At 40.4% G+C, this 18,186-nt stretch overlaps 1 protein-coding gene across 1 annotated transcript in view; it reads right to left on the minus strand.

Moving 5' to 3' along the window:
• Positions 1 to 2,939: 2,939 nt before the first annotated feature.
• The window catches only part of col27a1a (collagen, type XXVII, alpha 1a), a 65,500-nt gene continuing 50,253 nt past the window's right edge, over positions 2,940 to 18,186 (minus strand). Inside the window, exons 29-61 of the mRNA XM_026173433.2 lie at positions 14,052 to 14,105; positions 13,802 to 13,846; positions 13,312 to 13,356; positions 13,068 to 13,121; positions 11,995 to 12,048; positions 11,633 to 11,686; positions 11,471 to 11,524; positions 11,229 to 11,282; positions 11,013 to 11,120; positions 10,877 to 10,930; positions 10,667 to 10,774; positions 10,517 to 10,570; positions 10,364 to 10,417; positions 10,115 to 10,171; positions 9,953 to 10,006; positions 9,820 to 9,873; positions 9,668 to 9,721; positions 9,027 to 9,080; positions 8,721 to 8,828; positions 8,402 to 8,509; positions 7,988 to 8,095; positions 7,831 to 7,884; positions 7,073 to 7,135; positions 6,945 to 6,998; positions 6,824 to 6,859; positions 6,679 to 6,696; positions 6,532 to 6,567; positions 6,406 to 6,432; positions 6,257 to 6,307; positions 6,006 to 6,174; positions 5,812 to 5,921; positions 5,492 to 5,710; positions 2,940 to 5,371 (exon numbers count right to left, since the gene is read on the minus strand). Of these exons, the coding sequence (XP_026029218.2) occupies positions 5,225 to 5,371; positions 5,492 to 5,710; positions 5,812 to 5,921; positions 6,006 to 6,174; positions 6,257 to 6,307; positions 6,406 to 6,432; positions 6,532 to 6,567; positions 6,679 to 6,696; positions 6,824 to 6,859; positions 6,945 to 6,998; positions 7,073 to 7,135; positions 7,831 to 7,884; positions 7,988 to 8,095; positions 8,402 to 8,509; positions 8,721 to 8,828; positions 9,027 to 9,080; positions 9,668 to 9,721; positions 9,820 to 9,873; positions 9,953 to 10,006; positions 10,115 to 10,171; positions 10,364 to 10,417; positions 10,517 to 10,570; positions 10,667 to 10,774; positions 10,877 to 10,930; positions 11,013 to 11,120; positions 11,229 to 11,282; positions 11,471 to 11,524; positions 11,633 to 11,686; positions 11,995 to 12,048; positions 13,068 to 13,121; positions 13,312 to 13,356; positions 13,802 to 13,846; positions 14,052 to 14,105 (2,373 nt within the window). The 3' untranslated portion in view covers positions 2,940 to 5,224. The remainder of the gene's footprint in view (positions 5,372 to 5,491; positions 5,711 to 5,811; positions 5,922 to 6,005; positions 6,175 to 6,256; positions 6,308 to 6,405; positions 6,433 to 6,531; positions 6,568 to 6,678; positions 6,697 to 6,823; positions 6,860 to 6,944; positions 6,999 to 7,072; positions 7,136 to 7,830; positions 7,885 to 7,987; positions 8,096 to 8,401; positions 8,510 to 8,720; positions 8,829 to 9,026; positions 9,081 to 9,667; positions 9,722 to 9,819; positions 9,874 to 9,952; positions 10,007 to 10,114; positions 10,172 to 10,363; positions 10,418 to 10,516; positions 10,571 to 10,666; positions 10,775 to 10,876; positions 10,931 to 11,012; positions 11,121 to 11,228; positions 11,283 to 11,470; positions 11,525 to 11,632; positions 11,687 to 11,994; positions 12,049 to 13,067; positions 13,122 to 13,311; positions 13,357 to 13,801; positions 13,847 to 14,051; positions 14,106 to 18,186) is intronic.

Genomic DNA, 18,186 nt, shown 5'->3' on the forward strand with positions numbered 1-18,186 from the left:
TCTGTGCTCGACAACTCCATTATTGGAAAAGACGACTTTTTAATTATATTACCCAATAATCCGTATCCTGTTGACTTAGTATTGATCCAAAACTTCCACTTTTGGATCATTACCAAGATTGATCCAAAAGAGAAAGCGCCAGCATTGATCTAAAACTGTAAGTTTGGATCAATGTTGGCGCTTTCTCTTCCCGAGAGCGCATTAAGACTAAACTAATTTTACTAAACTCCAAAAGGAAATGAACCAGATGACAGATTTGTGTGTTTTTCCGCATATTTACTAGGATGGTAAAAACATCCTTTAGGATGATTTATATGTGTGTGTGGTGAGTGGGACGCCGGGTGTGTTGCTTGATGCCGCAGCATAATTAACATTTGCTCCACTAAGTGGGCTAATTACAACATTTAGTTAAACGACCTTACAGTAATGGCTTCAGTCTCTGTATTTTATCGTCCATGCAAGTTCTGAAAAACATCTATGCCCTCCCTTGTGTAAGCATCTGCTGCACATGAAATAAATCAGAGAACAATAGCGACAGCATGTGGTGTAATTCAAAACTTCAGGCTGTATTCATTATTATTATTAGTAGTAGTAGTAGTAGTATTAGTATTATTATTATTATTATTATTATTATTATTATCATTATAGCTCAATCTCTTTGCGTGTCATTTGTTTTGGATTATGTTAATCATTCACATTTTGAGGTGAATTCATACAAACACAAAATGGACTAGAAATCACTAGATTATTTTCTTTTTCTATCAAAGCGCATTAGTGAAGAACGTTTTTCCACCATCAGAGAACTACTTGCTCTAGATTTGGAGGCCAAAATAAACTAATCCCTTTAACTTCTAAGGTTTCAAATATGTGGACATAGAAAAATCATCTGATCATCAGCCGGTCTTAAAATTGAGTAATTACAATCTCACATGAACATATTTATGGGTATTATCATGTCATTATCTAAAATGAGGGCGGCTGTGGCTCAGGTGATTGAGGGTGTCATCTACCGATCTCTCCCTGGCTCCTCCTGTCCATATGCTGAAGCATCCTTGGGCAAAGTACTGCATCCATCAAAGTGTGAGTGTGTGAATGTTAGATAAACAGTGAATAGATATAGATAAAAAAACACTGTATGAATGTGTGTGTTATTGGGTGAATGAGACTTTTAGTAGGAAGCACAGTGAATGCTCAAATTGAATAAAGGCTGGTATATAGATACCAGTCCATTTGCCAATTATTTATTTAAGAAAAACTAAGCCAAAATACAGAAGTGGTGTGAGATTCAATACACCTTCACTTTTTCCATTGAATTAGGAGGGTAAGTAGCAGCCTGGTGCTGCTAATCAAATGCATTTGATTAACTGATCATCAAAGGCGTGAGCACCTCTATAAAAACAAACATTTTAGCATTTTGCTCATGAGGAGCATTCAGGTGTGTGTTCACATAATGCCGTGGAGAAAAAATATCATCTATGACAAGAGAAGCGATTATTGCTGCCCATCAGTTTGTGAAGGGTTATAAGGTTATTTCCAAATCATTTTACAGTCAGAACAATTATGGAAAATATTCAGGACATGTCAGTCTTACCAGGAGTGGAAGTTCAGCAAATTTACCCCAAAGTTAGACCATACAATCTTCAGAGAAACCGCAAAAAACCTGAACAACTACATCTCAAACTCTAGAGGTTTTAGTTAGCAGGCGGTGCAGTGAGAAGAAGATTGTAGTGATTGTTTGAACGAACACGGCAGCATTGCTGAGGTTTGCATGGTTGCATCTGAACTGTGCAAACCACAAAATGACTGGAACAATGTCTTTTTCAAAGATGACAACAAAGTGGACATGTTTGGCCATAATGCATGACACCATGTTTGGTAAAAACCAAACACAGCATATCAGCACAAACACTTTATATCAACTGTAAAGCATGGTGGTGGACGGGTGATGATTTGGACTACCATGGGTCCAGGGCACCTTGGAGTCACTAAGTGCACCACAAACTCCTCTGTATAGCAAAGTATTCTGGAGTCAAATGTGAGGCCATCTGTCTGACCGCTAAAGCTTGTCTGGAACTAGGTCATGTAAAAGGACAATGGTCCAAACCACAGCAGCAAATCTACAACAGATTGGCTGAAGAAGAAAAGAATCAAGGTGGTGCAATGTTTCAGTCAAAGAGCTCAACCTGGCAGAAATGCTGTGGTTGGGCCTGTGCAGAGAAAAATTCCCTCAAACCTCAAGGAACGGAGGTGATGCCCTCAGTGAGGTCCAGACTTCAAATGGTCACTGACTACAAATTAATTGCATCAAAGTATTAAAGCTGTAAACCCTGAGCCATCAATAATTGTGCAGTTCATTTAGGTTTCTTAAAAACAAAACACATACACACTGATGATGTAGAGGTATTTAAAAAATGATGTATTAAATATGATTAAAAAACCATGATTATCATGGTTAAAAACAATCCCTACATTTGGATTTATGTTACTTTCTGTTCGGAAAATTTTGAGTCTTTAAAAAAATTTATCAGTTTGTTATTTTTTAATTTGTCCAGAGAAGCCACAAGACCATGTCCAGAGGTAAAATGACAAAAATGGTGTCCATGTTCCAATACTTAGGATCCTGAAGGCCTCTACTCAGGTGTGAGCGATGAATCAACTCACCACGGTGTCACCTTGTGGAAAAAGTTACACCCGTCTGGAGTCATATTGCAATGTCGAAACGCTCTATGTGTTTAATTATAGCTAAGTTGTGCAACCAGTGGCCCGAAAAGCCTTTGTGTCCTTATAGTTCAGCACATATAGATTGATGATATAGAGTGTCGATATTGTTTACTGTATGTCAAAGCCACACATTTTTGCAACTTTATTAGGTTGGTAAATAAGTAAAATATGTTTTGCATCACAGCTTATGGCCAATGGTTAAAGTAAAAATCCAGACACAAATTAAAAGTATTTATTTAACAAATGGACACCGAACAATCACTAAAGAGTAGACAGAGAAACGATGAAGGCAATAGAAACCGTCTTGTTCAGAGTTGGAGGACTTACTCGCTGCATTTGGCTGATATTTCCGAAACAGATTTGAATTATAAAGGCAAGAAAAAAACGTTTGTCCAAGTCCTGCATAAAATTGTGAGGTATTCTTAGCTTCTTGAAATGTCTACAACAGATTTACAAAAGGAAAAGGAAAATAAAATTCACATATTTGCATAATTTCTTTAAAAACACAAGTGATAGAATAGCACAATCCTGGTACAGTACATGTTTGATTATCATAGAGGAACATAACGGAAAAAAAAGTTACAAAAATAAAAGAATTAACATTGCAATAAATTTGTTCTCTGGAGTCCCAAATTTACACATAAAACAAATCTATAAACTCCAAGACCAGTTGGGATAACTGATTTTTCGAAAGTTGTCAGAAAGAGTAGTATTGCTTCAACCAACAGAAACTTGCTTCAGTCAGCAACCACATTAACAACATTAAATAACATTAAATTAGCAAGAGGGGATCCATTGTATACAGCGAGGTTTACACAATTATACACATTTGTGTCCAGCTACATCAAAGAAATGTTTTTTTTAATTAATATTATTATCATTTAGTAAAAACTATCTCCACTAGTGTGTCTCTACACTTAATACATACACCTGTGGGAGAGAAGGGGCTTTGTACAGAGAAAACAATTTTAGCCTTAAAAAATACTTCAAATGCTGAGATTTATGCGGGCATGCAAAAGCAGAAATGTTTTTGGGGGTTTTTCAGTAATAAGCTCTCTAATACACCTACAATTGCAGCACTGAACACATTTACATAAATGACAGATGACTGACTTTATGGGAATTCTGTAGTGCTAGATGGGATATCGCTATTATAGTGCATTATACAGCTATGGCAATATTTTTTGATTTGTTTAAGCATGCAAACACTATAAACATTGGGATATTTTTGCACAGTGGTGTAAATACAGCACTATGGCTAGCACCTTAAACAGTTTACCTAGCACCAGGCAGTAGAGCGACGACAGGCTTAGAAATGGAGGTTGATTTGGATTCCTGTATTCACACTACTCTCTCATGTGGCTCAGTTCCCCTCTAAAGATTGCTGTATAGGTGGGGTAGGAGAGGTTTATGACTGATGCTGATTTAAAAAGAACACCTACCTTTTACTGTAAATGATAAATAAAGAAGCAAGGACACTCCACAGTTAGAGAAACACTACTGAGAACCTGAGCTCCATAGTCTCCCTAAACCTGACCCCTAATCTCCATCTAAATTCTCCCTAATCATCAGTGGCATCTGGTCTAGTAAGTATTTAATATACCCCCTGTGGATAGGTATTGGCTTGTGGCTTTGGATGTAATTTACTGAGGGCTAACTGTGTGCCACTGGCTGTTTCCCACATCAGGGAAATCTCCCAATGGAGTAAAACAAATATAAATGTGACTTCTGCTCAATTTAAGCAAACAACTCTCCCTCTGGATTGATTCACCTATGCCGGATCACGAGAAGATGAGCACCAAAGGCAAAAAAAAAAAAAAGGCACCCCTGACAAATCCTTCCATATAGATTTAAAACACCAAATTATCTTCTCGTTTTCTATTGCACTTAAAGAAAATTAATATTATTATTATTATTACTATTATTATTAATTTACATAAGATATACAGGTATAAAAGTTAATTATAAGCATATATATATAAATATGTACATTGAACTAATCCGGATTACTTTAATTCTTTTCTTCTAGCAGAAATAAATTTCTGGTATTTCTCCCCCAAAAGTACGCTCAGTATACAGACTGTATACAAAAATAAGTTACTATAATGTCCACTGATTAACTTGGCCTTTGTCTCCCTTCACTTAGAAATGTTCTGGAGAGATTTTGTGGCATAGCGCCTTTATTTTCTCCAAGTAAGCGTATATGAGAAGATCCTTTTCGAAGAGCCTGAAGAAGGTTGTAGTGCGAGAACTGCCCTGTTCTTTCTCAGCCCTTCTTTGCCCCCGGCTCCAGCCCGAGGTCCCTGTGCTTCCTCCCTCTGTGTTTGCAGTCCAGGGAGTTTGGCAGAGCGAAGCAGGATCTGTTTGGGGGTTGGTGGCATCTTCTTGCTTGGACAGTGTTTGGCCACGGTTTGGACATGGTTTGGTTGGTTGGGAGATTGCGCCATTCTCCACCTATGCGAATGTATCTTGTTCCATCCGTCTTTGCTCTGAAGACACAGTCTCACAGGAAGCAAACAGGGCTCACTTCCAGGTGGTAATGAGAGCCGGGACTAGCTTTTGGCAGGTTGTAAATGTCAACCACAGGGAGGAGTGTGGGGTCTAGGGAGTGGAACACAAAATGGGTCTGGTGCCAGCGCCCATCTTTTATCTGAAATATTGAAAATATCAGAATTAGAGCAACTTTTTTATACCCACAGTTTTTGGTATGCTTTGAATGCTTTAAATTCAGTAACGATATAACATGTAATAAACTGGATCTCAGTCTTACCCAGCAGGAATCCTCCAAGACTTCTGGCTCCAACTCTCCTCCCACCTCAAACACCTCCCCACTCCAGGCCTTGAATTTCACAGACCCCTGTTCAACAGGCTGATCCTCAGCTGACCTCCAAATAGAGACATCCAGGCAGTGGATGATGATGTGCTGCACGGCCTCTGAGCTCAGCAGGTGGAGGAAGTTCATCTGAACACGACCAACACTGACTGTTGGCTAGAGAAAAGGAGATGGTTAACAAGTTTATTTTATGTGTAACCTTTATAAATATTTTATAATTTTGTGGAAACTGGGGGATATCACTATCTCATGCATACTTTGGACACTGTTAATGGTTTCAGGCAAGTCTGTCCACCTCCGGTAAAGTTGCAGGTGACTTCTATTGTGTCTGACATGCAACCCAGGTTGGGGTCAATCCAGTACGTGCCTGAAAATAGAAACATGTTTTAGGATCATTTGACTATCTATACACAAAACTGTTCACCCTCTGTGCCGTGCACACCATTCTCACCATCATTTAACTTCTGTTCACAGCTGTGCAGGTCCCTGCAGATACGGGCAGGGTTGGTCCGAGTGCCCAGTGGGTTCTTCAGGCTCTGGATCAGGTTACTGAGGTAGTGGAGGGTCTTGAAGATCTCTGCACCTTGGTCCAGCATCGGCAGGTCCATCACAGGCTTATTCTAAAAACACAAGAGTCTTTTAAGTTGTCAACAGATTATAAAGTATAACAATGGGGAAACACTATCAGCATTTTCCACTAACCTCAGTCCTGAGTGGGGTGGGTAAATCCATAAACAATACACCATCTTCTTTCTACATCAAAAAAACCCCCAGTTTGAATTTAATCAGTGACATTGTATCTTCTAACACATATCGGGTGTAATGAAACCAGCAAGTATAACATGTCTTACAAATGACAGAGGGACACCTGGAGGACCCTAAAGGAAATAAAAAACAGGCATTAGGCATTAGGCTTGCATGTGTCATGCAAGCTGGAAAATAATATTTGGTTAAACGCTGAGGGAAAAAAAACTTACTGGACGTCCAGGTGGTCCACGAGGTCCAGGAGATCCCTAACAGGGAAGAGAACATCATTTTTATATTAACTTTTTGTCATTCAAGTCACCACAGTAAAATTAAAATCCATTGTAACAGGAGGGAAAGACGATGCTGTGCAAACATACCCTTGGACCTTGAGCTCCCTGTTCAGAGAGAGAAAAACATATTTTTAGCCAGAATTCTGCAATCAACTCTGCTTTTTGCACTCTTAATGTAAACAAATGGGAAAAAAACAAGTGATAGATATGATAAAAGACAACGAAAACTCACAGTCTCGCCACGATTGCCTTTCTGTCCTCGAGAACCCTGTAAAGTGTACATAAACCAGTGAGTATGCTGAAAGACATCAGCGCAGAGAAATGTCAAAGCTTCTGTCATGTACAAAACGTACTGCTCTTCCATTGGGACCAATAATTCCTACGGGACCAACAATTCCTCGTCTACCCTAAAGGAGAAAAAAAAAAGAATGAGCATTCCAGAGCTTTTTATCAGAATGATCTAAATCATCACGTTACTTACCACTGATCCTTGGGGCCCTTTTGGCCCTCTTATGCCCTTTGGCCCAAAGTCTCCTGGAGGCCCCTGAAAGTGATACATATTTACACACAGCCATTACACACTTTGTCAGTTTGGCCTAAAACATATGTTTACACTAACCTATCTCTGACTATAGATTTTGCTTCATCTCGGAACACTGGATAAGCTCTGATGGCTTCAATATTGAATTGAATTTAGGAAAAATGAGCTATAGTGGTCTTCCCCGCCATGTGACATGATTAGTCACACACCAGTGTTTATTTGACATTTGTATAAAATGTGATTTATAGGTTTATAATAGTACACAACACAAACTTGTGCAAGCACCAACAATTTCAGCTTAGTCAGGGCCAGGAGTTGCAACATCTGGTCTAGACCTGAACAACAAATCAAGTGTAGTGTTAGTTCACACAGGGCACCAAGTCAAGTTCAGCTGAAGTCCTGGCAGATCAGATGATGGCTTACCCTTCAATGATTTCAATTAGGAATTATCATAAAGGGCGTACTGTTTATGCTGCTTGAGTTTGCATTTGCTGTGCAACTGCAAGCCGCTTTGTAACCCACCCCCATCTGAGCTCCTCCTTTTTGTTCTCTTCCTGTCTTAATCAATGTCATTGTCACGTGTTGTCTAAGTTACCTGCACTATTCTGTCCTCATCTAGATAATAATGACTGTGTACTGTAAATGAACTGCCTTAAATATGTGTGGAAAATTTTATTAGTGTTTTGTTGTACACGTACCCTTGGTCCAAAAACTCCCAGAACTCCTGGAAAACCTGACTCTCCTGTGTCACCCTGAGTGAGAATTTAATGAAGAATTAATTTAAAAGGAAAATTAAATATAACTCAACATCTACTCCTTGTTATGTATACTACTGTATCTGTTGCTGACACTCACAGGTTGTCCTTTAGGTCCTTTGTCGCCCTGTGGCCCTGGCAATCCCATTCCACCTTTGAAGCCTCTTTTTCCGGGAGGTCCACTCTGACCCGGAAGACCCCGCTCACCCTGAATGGATGAATGACTGCATTTTTATTAAGGCTGTCATACTGTACTAGTATGGTATATTCCATCCATCCATTCGCTTCCGCTTATCCTTTTCAGGGTCGCGGGGGGCGCTGGAGCCTATCCCAGCTGTCATAGGGCAAGAGACGGGGTACGCTCTGGACAGGTCGCCAGTCTGTCACAGAGCCAACACACAGGGACAGACAACCATTCGCACTCACATTCATTCACACATTCACACAGTATATTGTACTAGTATATTCCTTATTTGAGGTAGCTATTGCTAATTGAAAAGAATATCCCTCCTACCTTTGGTCCAAAAGCTCCCTGATCTCCTGGGAGTCCTGGAACGCCAGTTTTACCACGCAAGCCAGCTTTTCCAGGAAGACCAGCCTCCCCATCGTCACCATGCTCTCCCTAGATTCATTTTGAGAAGGTAAAATGAGGAAGAAGAACATGTTTAACTGAGCTGATAAAATAAACAAGGTTTTATCCTGGCATTAAGAAGACAAAATTCAAAAGCAAATTCATCAGGCTGTTTCGCATCTTTTAAACTCATTTCCTGGATGGAAACAGGATTTAATGGCCACTAATGAAATGAATAATATGATTTCCTTGATCATCTCACCGGGATTCCTTTACTGCCATCTTTTCCTGGGACTCCATCCACCCCGGGTACACCCTCCTGACCTTCTCGGCCCACCACACCTCTAGGACCAGGAGGACCACCTACACCCTACAGAGCAGAGCAGGCTCATCAAATAACTACAGCAAATCCTGTGAAATGCATCATTTAAGCTCATTTTACTTGACAATGAAGACAATCCATTTTACCGAAAACACATTTTTTCTAGACAGATAATTTGCAAAAATGTTTCTTTTTAATTAAACACTAAATGAACCTGCTGTGGGTGTATGAAAACAAGTCACTTACTTCTGGTCCTCTGGCTCCTTTTGGTCCTGGCTGACCCTGTTTGCCTTTCTGACCCTTAAGAATGAGAGATAGAAAGTTTTAAGTGTGCAGTTACTGAACAGGTATTGATTATTAAAGGTGTGTACTGACATTTTTAAAACACATCTCTGGTAATATTAAATGCTTACTGGGATGATCTTTTGTTGTTAGCCCACATTGCACAGTGCTGTACTCTTTGGTAAATTTTTCTGATCATGCACAACATCAGCTCATTTTTCAACTTTTGCAGAAACCTGCTGATCCTTTTGCAGCTATTTATGTCTCTATATAAATAGAGTTAATATGATGTGCATTTATATGAGGTAATTACTTTTTATGCACTGAACTAGCATCCTATATTTTTATTAGCAAAACTGTTCACATTATTTATTCCAGTAATGGAGTAAGTACTCCATCCTACCACCTCCCTACACCAAAGTGCCAAAATGTTACAAATATGTCATTTAAAAATTGTACATTGATAGTTGCATTTTATATTAGCTTTGTATGTCAAAGGACCCATTATGCAGACTGGACCATTTCCCAAGCTGTAGACCAACTGTAACATATCGCTGAGAACCTTGAACCCCACACACATCATCATTTTTGTTTCCCATCCTTACTTGATCTCCTTTGCCCCCTTTGGGTCCTTGCTGTCCTTGAGGTCCAGGATGTCCCTGAAATTGACAACTGTGTTAATGAAAGCATGTAAAGACAAACCAGGTGACTGTCCCTGGTGTTTGTATGCCTGAAAATCACAAGTTTTGGCACTTACTGGCAGTCCGGGAGCACCGGGTCTACCTCGCTCACCATCCACACCAATTTGCCCCTAAAACATAACAACAGATTATAAAACAGATAATCACAAATTAATATTATAAAAAATCAAGTGGAAGGATGGTCCTCACTTTGTACCCAGGATCTCCTGGCTCCCCTCTTTCTCCTCTGTCCCCTGGAGGTCCCTGATAAGATACAAAGTCTATTAATAAACTGAAAATGACACAATTTCTGCAACTGTATAAAAGACAAACACAAGAAAGAGAAAGGAAAGTAAGTTGGGTGTGACTTACCATGTCGCCCGGAGGACCAGGAGGACCCTCTACCTTCCCATCATCCCCTTGTTCGCCCTAAGCATAAAAGTAAGAAAAATTTTACCCAAATGTTTTCGAGTAATACAAACTTTCTTGATGATTTAAGCTTTTTTGAAATGCCCCCTGAGTGTTACATATTCAGCTTATTCCAGGGGCACAATAAGGATTTGGCCTATGATACAGTGAAAGAGTAAGAGAAACACGCCACGTAAAGTGAGCAATGCATACCTTTTCACCTTTTGGTCCCTGAGGCCCTATGGGGCCTTGAGGTCCCTGATGGCCCTGCAAAGAAAGTCGCAAATAGTCATATTATCTAAACTAACTATAACAAATGCTTCATTGTGCTGACTCTGATGTATAACCTTAACAAAACAATCTTACCTCATAACCTGCAAGACCAGGCTCCCCCTGTTGACCCATTCGACCGGGAGCGCCCTATAGAATACAAGTGTTGCATCTTCAATTGTTTTATCTATTAAAGGATTATTACGCAAAGTGCTTGTGATTTACATTATTACTATTCCACCTTACCACATGACCAATAGTTCCTCTGGAACCCTTTTGCCCAACAAAACCTGGCGGTCCAGTCTTCCCCACTGACCCAGTCTCCCCGAGGTGACCTTGATTACCTTTGGCACCCTAAACGTACAGGATAAGAAGAGTTAGAATATACCTGAGCACACAGCATTTGTGTATTTGTTATTATTTCTGAATACTTGTTAGGTTATTTGATGCTAGCACCTTTGACCCTGGTTTGCCTTGTTCCCCAATTTTGCCAGGCTTCCCTTCTGGACCCTACCATGACAAAAGGTTTAGAGTGAGGTTTAAAAGTCTGTGCGTGTGTGTATGAATTTTAAAAGAAAGACAGGTGACTTACCCTGACACCAGTGAATCCAGGACTTCCAGGGGGGCCCTCCTTTCCCTTTTGTCCGGTTTCACCTTTTTCTCCTTTGTCACCCTCCTGACCCATGTCACCTTTTTCCCCCTAAAGGTGCACGATGGACAGCGGCACTCTTACACACCAAAACTAATGCTTTGGTTTGGAATACAGCATGGAGGACAGTTACATCACGAAAGGGAAAAAACATCTCACCTTGGTTCCATCAGGACCAGCCGGACCAGCTTCTCCCTCTAGACCTGGCTCTCCCTGCGCGCGCGCGCGCACACACACACACACACACACACACACACACGCACACACGCACGCACACACGCACGCACGCACGCACGCACACACACACACACACACACACACACACACACACATAAATATATTATGCTTATGAAAGAAACAAGAACAAAGAAGACTGTACAGCATAATTCAGATAAACATACCCGCTGTCCTATTAGTCCCTGCTCTCCGATATTCCCAGGAAGTCCAATGGCTCCCTGACACATAAACACAGATAGCTCTTAAACTTTGATATCCTGTTTACCACTACAGAGTAAAAACATAGAGCACGCCCAGCTAAAACTACAACAATATTATTCTCTCACCTTCTCCCCTGGCTCCCCTGGCAGTCCTGGTTCACCCACTTTTCCTGGAGGACCCTTGAAAACAGCAGATGACTCTTTGACATTTCATATGAATAATATGAACTTTTGTGTATGTATTGGCAAAAGAGAGAGGCGAGAGAGAGGGGAAAAAAAGAGCCCTTTGTTATGTAGCTGACTGATTAAATCGGACAGATTGGTTAAATTAAAGAGCGTTATTGATCTACTGGGGTAGGATGAGGAACAGATGCCACATATTTATTCATTTAGTTTTCACAACACCCTTTTTGTGCATGCAAATAAATAGCGTGACCTTTTGCATGTGGAATATGAATCCACGCTTGTCTGTAAGCGAGGTCTCTCACCTTTTGACCAGTCTCTCCCAAAGGTCCGATAGTCCCACGTGGCCCTGCCGGTCCCTAAATGACAAGAGAAATAGAGATGTTTCAGCCTAATTAAAATCAACTAGATTGTCATGTGCACAGAAAGAAAAAGAAAAAGGAACCTCTGGCTGATGTTTACTGTGAGTGTGCCAGTGGCTGATAAATCAGCACGCTTGCAGTACCCAGTTTGGCTCTGAATGCAAAGACTAATTGTGTCACTGATCCAGCTTCTTAAATGCTGATGCTTTGGCACAAAAACTTCATAAATAATGTTAGGGTACATTGCAGCCCTTCTAGCTACAAGATTGCAGCACAAGAAACATAATTGTGAAGAATGAATGGAAAATACGATTTTTCTCTGCTCTGTGGAGTATACAGCAAGAGAAATTATGTTAGTGATCAATTTTCTACTTAAACAGGAAACAGGAGAATATCAGCCTGTAACTCTGTCATATTAATGAAAACAAAGAGGGATGGGGTCTCCAGTGCTGCTGCGGGAAAGTCAGTATGCATGCAAACAGACACATTTCTGAGCCTCTATTTGTGCTCTGCCTGTCCCGCTGTTCAATAAAACAAAGCCACAAGAAGGAGAGCAAATCTTTTAAAGTAAAGACTGGATCTATTATAGCAATAGCGTCTAAGCAGTTTAGCGCTTCTATAAATGTGGAGTTTCTTTTTCAAAGATCAATCTTGTTTTTTGTCACTACAGAACAGATGTGCAAAGAATGAGACAATTCTCTGGCTGCGCCAGAGGAAACATTTAATACAGGCGAATATATTTTTAATAGGCACTCAAAAATGTCTCATAAACTAGCTCCTGGCTTATGGGAGCTAACAGGGCTGGGCAGAGTGAACTACTCTACCAAAAATAATTATTAATATTAAAACTCTCAGAAGAAGGGAGAGGAAGTTTGATGAGCTGCAATGAAAATACGGCAAAAGACTGAAAAGGAAGGAAAGAGACTGTGGATGGTCGGAGATATCAAAACAGGAAAGGTATAAAGATGATGAAGGAATACAAGAGACATATTTGAGAATATGGAAGAGGTTCATACTGGCTCGCCCGCTATTCCCTTGTCCCCTGGAGATCCAGAAGGCCCCTGGATACCCTGAAAATTTAAAAATCACATTTAAAAATCAAAAGAATGGCACTGCATTTCAGGTGTGATGTCAGATACAGTATATTCAGAAAATGACATCAGCAACTATAAAATAGAGAGAGTGGAGTTTCATGACTTCATCTAACCTTCCTCAGTTGTATTTGTTCTACATTCACATGTATGATTATAATGAACTTACAGAAAATCCTTTAGGTCCGGTTTCTCCTGGTTCTCCTTGCTTTCCCTGGAAAGACATAAAAAAAAGAATTAAAACAAAACGGTTCTACAGTGCGTATTTATAAACTTATGATGTAATAACACATACGATATGTTATTTGCCTGTCTAGCCATACAAACAAGTGTATCTTTGTGAAATCTATTACACTGATTCCTATCATGTTGCATTTACAACCATCTCTATAAATAAAGATCACTACAAGGTACTGCAACAGCTGCTCAGATACAGTAAGTCTCAAAGTCTCAAAACAAACAAAAAAAAATCAAATAAAATGAACAATAAGTTGTCATATATGTAAATCTAGGCCACAGACTGTGGGTCTCCACACTGTCGGTATCATGTATGTCCTCTAAATTATGCTGAGGTCTCACTCCTCGGGAGGAACATAAGCACCAAAAAAGTACATGAGAGGAAGAAGTGGAAAATCAGAAAGGTACCGCAGGAGCTTTACCTGCGGTCCAGGGAAACCTAATTTTCCTGGAGGACCATCAGGACCCTGCAGAGAGGAAGAAGGATGAGCGCTAGCAACTGTCCATACACATCAGTTTATTTCATATTTCCAGGTTTCAGAATGGAAAAAAGAAGATGTGTAGCCATTTTTTGTGCTGATCGTTGCTTATTTAGCAATTTTGTTCTCTTATATGCTTTTTTTCTGAATTGTGTCTGCGTGATTTGATAAAAGTATATCCCAGCGTCCTTACCTTCTTGCCCTCTAATCCAATCTCTCCAGCTGGACCGTCAGGCCCTTTCGCTCCCTGAAACACAAGACAGCTGTCACTCCACCAACAGAGGTCACTGTAATACTGCCAGAAAGCCACAACATACTGTAAACAAACATCTCTGTACACTTTGACACCAACACTTACAGTGTCCTGCATTTATCAGGGAAATATCAAAAATAAATATATCTGTGTGCTTGTAGTTAATGTATGTACATGTGCACAGAGGCTTCATGTAAAACTATTTCAATTACAAGTCAGGGCATGCACATATGCATACTGCTCACACTTAAACACACACATTTTTAGAACAGCTGTCTCTTTACTTTACTTGTATCCACCTGTCAAATAATCATTGTAAATCCACTAAAAGGCCTGCTAGTCCTGTGAGTAGTGAAAATAAATAGGAACCAGGCAGTATACCAGCGCAGTCCATCTGCTCTGCACCTGCATCCAAACCATATCTGTTGTCAGCGCTGTGGAAGATACTGGCTCACTAACATCGAGAAGATGCTCACTGACTGTGACTGTGTGACACCACACGGGTCAGTCGGATCTGATCGGATCTCGGTGGCTATAAAGAGTGAGCGTTTAACTGCCCCTTTCTCAGGATAATTGAAATATTTTAGAGTGGAAATCAAAAAGCCTATAACATGACAGCCCCACAAAGGAGGCCTTGTTGTGAGAGTGATTGATGACTGGGCACAGTGGGAGTTTGGCCCATGGAGAACAACGCTAGCTGAAGTGCTATAAGCCTATTATACATGGAGCTGGATGAGCACCGCTCATTAACATTCCTGTCTGGGGTACCTGCTACCCACTGGTTACGTTTACATAGACTAATTAGCTGACATGTACGGAAAATATTTTATTCTATCTAGGCAAAGAAAACATATTTATGCCTAAAACTTGATTAACCACATCAAGAGAGTCAGCATCTATATGAACTGGCCGTCTTGGATGATGCCAAGAGGGAGGGATGATGAGATGACTCTTCAGTATGGAAAACATTAGCAGAGGATTTCTAGTGATTAGAAGTCATGAGGAGTTATTAGACACAAAACGTGATTGGGTGACTCCTTGTGGCTGACATCCGCAAGTTTTACTGGAGTTTTTCTTCTTTTTTTAAACTAGAAAATAAAAACAGACACAGAAAACGACAGCAGTGGCACTAACGCCCTACAGGCTGATGTTGGCGTGCAGTTTTATCTCCCTCTTTTTTTCCCCCACAATATATGCATGTCAGAAAACAGTCTCTGCAGAGCCAGATGTCACAGTTCACAAGGCCTCGTGCTTCAATCCAAGTAGGGAAAATCTAAAACACATATGCTGTTCAAATGGTAGTTGTATGCAGTCTCATTTCACACTAAGATGCTTTATCCAAGCGTGACAAAGTCTTTGATACAGCGCTGTTACAAAACAGCCTTACTTCATTTTCTTCTGTCCAACGGGAACATTAAATTGCTTGTGTCAGCTCGGACTTCATCGTGCCAATCAGTTTGTGTTTACTTGCTTCATTAAACGTGGTGAATGCTGAATACACTAAAAGCTTTTTATTTTAAAAACTGTTGCTGGGACTGAGCTTGTGCACATTTAGACAGCGGGGGTGAGATATGAGCGTCTGCGGTCGCACACTTAAGATCACAGCTGCTAACAGAGTCTGTGAGAGAGTAACTCCTGGCTTGCTACGCTCAGGTTTCTAGTCTTGGAAGACCCAGCGTACTAAGTCATGTAGCAGCAGGCAGATTTATTGGCAGTGGAAGCTGCTGACATTAGTAATAACTGAAAACACAACTTGAGATTTTAGAGCGTGGCCAGGCCCATCTCCCATAGATTCTTCAGATGAAGAAGCTCAACCCTTTTTTACGCCACTTTCCAGCTGGCTCATTGGACCCAAAGCAGTAAAAAGTTCCCAAACTAAAAACAGGCTAAAACTGAGGGTACGTTCACAACTGTGAAGTAAAACTCACCGTAAACATAATTATAGAAATTGTCCTCATTATCTTACTCAGAATTCATTATTATTGCACCTGAAAGCAGATGTTTAAGTGGGACTTCAAGAATTTATTTGCTTCATGGTGTTCCAGATGTCACATTTTATGAGCAACATCAATTATTGAGGATTGAAATTTCTCTTGATGGTATTTATCCAGATACTATTTCAGGTCTTAGTCCCTGTTTGCCTGGTTATCGTCTTTCAAGAAAGCACTCTGGAGTTTTATGTGTTTTTTATTGTTCCCGCAACGCTGAAATTGAAGAAATCGCAGTGTTGTTATTGGCATTATCTGTGTCTGCTAATTATCTGAAGTCTATTTGCATAGAGTTTGTTGCCACAACACTGGGGAAGTGTTAAACAGGTCGTAACAGAGAAAAAAAAACACAGGTGCTCTAACTTCCTCTAGAGTACTAAGCAGTGTAAAATAATGTAACTCGCTGCTCCTATCACTTTATAAGTATTAACTTCACAAGTGCAATTTATAATGCTAATGTATTTACACGAGGTTTCAAAAAATAAAAAATATATCAAAAATCTAATAATGAGATTTTTTTAAAAATGGAGAAAAAGGGCGAACAAGGGGGAAAGAATAGGAGGGCAACAAGTAGGTTTTTAAGGAGACAAAGAAACAGTAAATTTAAGTAATCGGTAAGTAATTTTAGGTAGTGCAGGAGTAGTTTTAAGTAAATTCAGGAATTTCATAGAAAAGGAAATTATTCATGGAAAGTAACTTCATGCACTGCATAAGTCATTTCGTGGTAATTTTGTGGAAAAACAAACAATATTTCCCTACCTTACATTGTAAGCACACTATATGTATTATGAAGTGGTTTAACTTCCATGTAGTTTGCAGGAAAGGAGCGTCTCCTTTCCTGCTCGGAAGCTTGAAGGTTTTGCTTACACAGTAATTGCGAAAGAACAAAAATTAAGTTAGACTTTGCTCCATCATTTTAATGGAATTATAGAATAAGACAACATCCATCATAAACATCAACATAATGAATATCAAATAAAGCGATGTAAAAAGGCAAGATTATCCACTCCATAATGTGGCCTGCACCATGATAAGTAGAGCGGGTTCATGATGTAAGATGATGAAATATTGTTTCTTTTTCTGCAAACTTAGCATGAAATTGCGTACTACTAATAATTGCTTATGCAGTACTTAAATATTGTTACTTATTCTAGTGTTTTTAGTGTAATTTCAAATAAAATCCATTGAATTTCTATTTAATTACAGGGGAATTACTCCCCATTCTATCCCTATACAACCGTTGTAAGAGCTTGGTTCGCATTGCCGGCAATAAGTCGGACTCGTTCCCGGTGGGTGATGGGCTCCGCCAGGGCTGCCCTTTGTCTCCGGTTCTGTTCATAATTTTTATGGACAGGATTTCTAGGCGCAGCCAAGTGGCGGAGGGCTTTCGCTTTGGTGGCCTCAGAATCTCATCTCTGATTTTTGCGGATGATGTGGTTCTGTTGGCTTCATCGGGTGAGGGCCTCCAGCTCGCACTGGAATGGTTCGCAGCCGAGTGTGAAGCAGCGGGAATGAGGATCAGCACCTCCAAATCTGAGGCCATGACCGGTGAGGTGTTCCAGGTATGTCCCACCGGGAGGAGGCCCTGGGGCAGACCCAGGACACGCTGGAGAGATTATATCTCTCGGCTGGCCTGGGAACGCCTTGGAGGAGGTGGCTGGGGAGAGGGAGGTCTGGGCCTCTTTGCTTAGGCTGCTGCCCCCGCGACCCGGCCTCGGATAAAGTCACGGGTCGTGTTATAAAGCCTCAGCAGTGGCATTTGTGAGTGATGTGTCAGTTTGCTATTAAAGCAGAATAATTCAATCCAATCTTAGTTAATCATTAACATAAACCCTGCTTCCCCAGTTTACTATATTTATCTGCAAGCAGCTTCCAGATGAGCAACAAAAGCCAGATCCCATTTTCCAACCACAACAGAAGTGATGTTGGACTAACAATGACTCGTTCCCATAACCACCAGTTATTGTTCCATTTCTATGGAATGAAGAAAAGAGCATTTGGTTTACATCACCAGAGCTCTTCTAGTGCTCACAATGAGTTCGCCCCCCCCCCCCCCCCCCCAAAAAAGGCTGAAACATTAATTCTTC

This window comes from Astatotilapia calliptera, chromosome 7, assembly GCF_964374335.1.
Source record: "Astatotilapia calliptera chromosome 7, fAstCal68.1, whole genome shotgun sequence".
Lineage (NCBI taxonomy): Eukaryota > Metazoa > Chordata > Actinopteri > Cichliformes > Cichlidae > Astatotilapia > Astatotilapia calliptera.